At 53.7% G+C, this 4,171-nt stretch overlaps 1 protein-coding gene across 3 annotated transcripts in view; it reads left to right on the forward strand.

Annotated features, from left to right (window-relative positions):
* TGIF2 (TGFB induced factor homeobox 2) overlaps nucleotides 1-4,171 on the forward strand; it is a 16,220-nt gene that overhangs the window by 268 nt on the left and 11,781 nt on the right. For 2 of the 3 annotated variants that reach the window (XM_024743296.1, XM_024743293.1), the window contains exon 2: nucleotides 3,121-3,346. In XM_024743296.1, the coding sequence (XP_024599064.1) occupies nucleotides 3,155-3,346 (192 nt within the window). In that variant the 5' untranslated portion in view covers nucleotides 3,121-3,154. Of the gene's footprint in view, nucleotides 1-2,719; nucleotides 2,982-3,120; nucleotides 3,347-4,171 lie in introns of those variants that run through there. The other variant, XM_024743294.1, reaches the window with a different exon arrangement.

The following is a 4,171-nucleotide window of genomic DNA, read 5'->3' on the forward strand; positions in this document are numbered from 1 at the left end:
CCGGAAGCCCCCCCAACCCCCCGCCGCGGCCGAGCCGGGGAGGGGCCCCCCGAGAGTGACAGCTGCGGGTGGGGGCAGCCGGAAGGTCTCGGAGCTGGGGGAGCCGGGGAGCCCGCGCGAGTTCCCTTTTCCTTTGGAACAAAGGAAAGTCTGTCTCGGAGGCATCTGTCACTCCCAGGCGGGCCAAGGAAGCGGGGCGCGTGGGGCCGGCGACCCGAAGAAAGTTTGTGCGCGCCGGGTCCCTCGGGCAGGCCGAGCCTGAGCCGAGCCTCCCGCGGGCGAAGCGCGCAGTCTCCGGGGCAGGGGGCGGCCAACATGGAGTCTGGGCGCAGGATTGGGGGGGGCGGTGCGGAGATGGGAGCCCAGCCCCCTCCCCTCCCCCTCTGGGCCGAGTTCGGAGCACAAAGCCGAGCGCGCAGGCTCGGCCAGCCCCGCGCCCCGAAGAGTCAGGAGCGCTGAGCGGCTGGGGAAGGGGGTGGGAACCAAACTTTTTCCTGCCCCGGGACAGACACGTGAGTTTTCTTTCTTCCAGAGCCCCCGCCCCACCCGGATTGCAGGCCCGCGGGGGAACAGAAGCGCCGAGTCTGACGCGGGGTGGGGGGCTGAGGGGTGCAGGCGCCCCGAGCGCAGGCCGATTCCCCGCCGCCCCGGGAGCCATGTGCTCCGACTCGGGTCTGGGCCGCGGGGGAGACTGCGCGCTTTGTGTGAACTGCTGGGAATGCAGCGTGAGTGCTCGGCCCGGGGGAGTGTCGGGCCGAGCTGGGGAAGTTGTCAGAAAGTTGGCGCGGGAGTGGTTGCAGGTCAGCGTCGTGGCGTGTGTAGGAGGGTGCCCTGGGTGTTATGTCGAGAGGGTGCTACCACAGTCCAGTTAGGGTAAGAAGTGACCCTTAGTATGATGTCGTCGGGAGTTGTCCCAGTCTGAGAGATCGTGGGTGGGCATATATCCAGGAATTGGTTGCGTGGTACCAGTTGTTCGTGCTAGACGTGGGGTTTGTAAACTGTGTGTCTGCTGAATTTGTCGGTGAAAGTCCTGGGGGTTCCAGGGGCTGAGTGATGGGTTGGTGCCAGTTATCTGAGTGCTCTTAGAGAGTTGCCTGGTGTGAGGCTGGGTGGGAGTGTGGGGTGTGTGTGTGGGAAGCCTCCTGGATTGGGATTTGTAAACTGTGTCTGCTGTATTTGTCGGTGAATATCATGGCTGGAGTGCAGGACACCGGTAGAGAGGTCTGTGTAGACAGAGGGGGTCACCTCCACACGCCACCCACTGGAACCCTGCAGACTGGGACTTGACTGGCAGCCAGGGTGGAATCCGTACAGATAACCTTGAGTAAACTTCTCACAGCCTGCCAGGGCTGCATCCCTGCCTGAGCTCAGATCCCAACTGCCCTGGCCAGCTAAACCTCAGAAACCTGACCTCAGAAAGCAGCCTGCTGTTGCTGCTCTCTGAGGAGTGGCACCTCTAACCAATGCCTGTCTCACCTCCAGGTGGCCCGGCTGGGAGGGTAGACCCTTCCCTCGAAAGCCTGGCTTAGCCAGCCCGGATATCTGGGCTCAGGCCCAAGTCGAGGAAACAAAACCTGGGAGATGCCAGAGTCTGTTGGCCCAGCCTGCTAGGGAGCTGTTAAAAGGCTGAGGAGGGAGGGGCCTTGAGATTCTGGCATCAGCTTGTCCTGGAACTTTTGGTTTTAAAATGTGTATCTCTTTTGCGTGTGCGAACAAGAAGTTTGTCGGGGATAAGCAACTGAGTTGGATTGTCTAGTGAAACACCTTCCTTCAATTAACATATGAAGAGGAGGCTCAAGCCCAGAGAGGGAAGGATGCTTGCCCAAGGTCACACAGCCAAGTTGGAGGAACTAGAGCCCAGCCTTGCTTATTTATCTGGATTTCTGAGGCACTGATTCTGGGACCAGGCCAGGGGCTAGATGACAAAGGAGAATGAGAGACAACCAGTAGGGATAACTCAGCATCTCTGCAGGGTATACATAGTAGGTACACAGTAAATGTTACATGGATTGCTATAGGACTGTGGAGACTGATAGGGTTTCCAGACTCCTCACTGGGTCCTGGGAGACCCTGGAAGCAAGATGGGATAGGGGTGGAGGACAGGGCAAGCCATCTGGGTCCAAACCCTGCTTCCATACCATATCCTGGAGATGAGATTTTTTTTTTTTATAACAGCTTTATTGAGATATAATTCACATACCATGCAACTTTTTTAAAGCAAACCAGTGTTTTTTTTAGTATATTCACAATTATGCAACCATCACCACAATCAAGTTTAGAACATTTTTATCACCTGGAAAAGAAACTTCATACCCTCTAGTTATCACTCTTCTGTCCCCTCCAGCTCATTCTGGACATTTCATAAAAACGGAATCATATAGTATGTGTCTTTTGTGACTTGCTTCTTTCACTTAGCATCATAGTTGCAAGGTTCATCCATATTATAGCGTGGATCGGAACTTCCTTTTCATAGCTGAATAATATTCTACTCTGTTATGGATAGGCCACATTTTGTTTAACCATTCATCTGTTGGAGGACACTTGGGTTGCTTCCACCTTTGACTATTATGAATAATGTTACTATAAACATTTTTGTACAACATTTTGTGTGGACGTGGGTTTTCATTTCTCTTCGTAGCTTAGCTACCTTAGGAGTGAAATTACTGGGTCACGTGGTAACTCTGTTTAACAGCCAGAGTATCTTGGGTGACTTTCTGAATCTCTCTGGGCCTTGGTTTTTCTCATCTGTAAAATGATGATGATGTTAGTGTCTCCCTTACGAGGGCATTTGTGAGGACTGAATGAGATAATAAAGGTGAAATGCTCAGTACAGAGCATGGAAAACAGGCCTCAGTGGTAGCTGTAATTACTTCTAGTCTGGTTCTGCTTATTAATGATCTGCCATTTATTTCAGTAGTTATCTACCAGCCTGATGAAGTAGAGGCATTTTGGACCTTTCCTTCTACCTTGCCCAGGCTTTGGTATGGCCTGAGACTTTGACTTTCGATTACCCCGTTTCTGGTGTCCTAGGCTCTAGTAATGATGTACTCGAAGACTAGGGAAAGGGTCAGAGGCACCGCATGGTAATAATGTTCCCCTCCCCTTTGTCACCTATTTTAGGCTTGCCTGAGGTCCAGCGTAGCCCCTAGACACCATGTCAGACAGTGACCTGGGTGAGGATGAAGGCCTCCTCTCCCTGGCAGGCAAGAGGAAGCGCAGAGGGAACCTGCCCAAGGAGTCGGTGAAGATCCTCCGAGACTGGCTGTACCTGCACCGCTACAACGCCTACCCCTCAGAGCAGGAGAAGCTGAGCCTTTCTGGACAGACCAACCTGTCGGTGCTGCAGGTAAGGAGCGGGTAGCAGGAGACCTGGATTCTGGTCCTGTCCCAGCCCTGTCACGGACTCAACTGTGTGGCCTTGGGCTGGTCACTTCTCCTCTCTGGGCCTCAGTTTCTTCGTAGGTCAGATGAGAATACCCACCCTCTCTGCCTCAAGGGAAGACAATTGCATGAAGTCATTGCAGCTAGATTTCAGATTTTGGAGAGTTATGAAGAGGCAAGGAATTGTTATTAATGTCTAGGTGTCGTCATTAACACCAGACGCTAGGAGAGGGTGAGAAGGCATTGAGTGTCTGGGATTTGGCCTTTAGCCCCAGATTGGTTGGCAGTTTGGTTTCATGGGGCAGCTGGTGATCTGCAGAGTGGTTAAAAATGAGCTGGAGTCACGGTTAAGGAAAGGGCAGGAGTCAGAGGTTCTGGGGTCAAAACCCCATTCTGCCACGCAGGAGTTGTAAACCACATCTTGATTTCCCATCTGTAAAGTGGGATTAGACTGTCTGACTGAACCGTTGGGAGGAATAGATTCAGAACTGGATGTGAAAGTGCTCTGTGAACCACAAACATGAACACGCCCAGAAGATCACGTTATCCACTTTTGGTCAGAGTGAGAGGTATTACCCCCTTCGAATTGCCCCAGCTACTGACCTACAGGTGTTTTTGTTCTGTTTTCCTGGTGCTGAGGTGAGACCCCCCGGACTGCCGCTGCCTTGCCTCCAGTTGGGCTCTCACCCACCTGGGAGACACAGAACAGGCCCCCAGCCTAGCAAAGGCCCACCCTCTGCCCCGCTGGCCCCCCACCCCCTGCTGCCTCCCCTTCCACCTCTGTTCTTTC

The sequence above is a fragment of the Neophocaena asiaeorientalis genome, unplaced genomic scaffold (genome assembly GCF_003031525.2).
Source record: "Neophocaena asiaeorientalis asiaeorientalis breed wild unplaced genomic scaffold, Neophocaena_asiaeorientalis_V1.1 scaffold82, whole genome shotgun sequence".
Classification (NCBI taxonomy): Eukaryota; Metazoa; Chordata; class Mammalia; order Artiodactyla; family Phocoenidae; genus Neophocaena; species Neophocaena asiaeorientalis.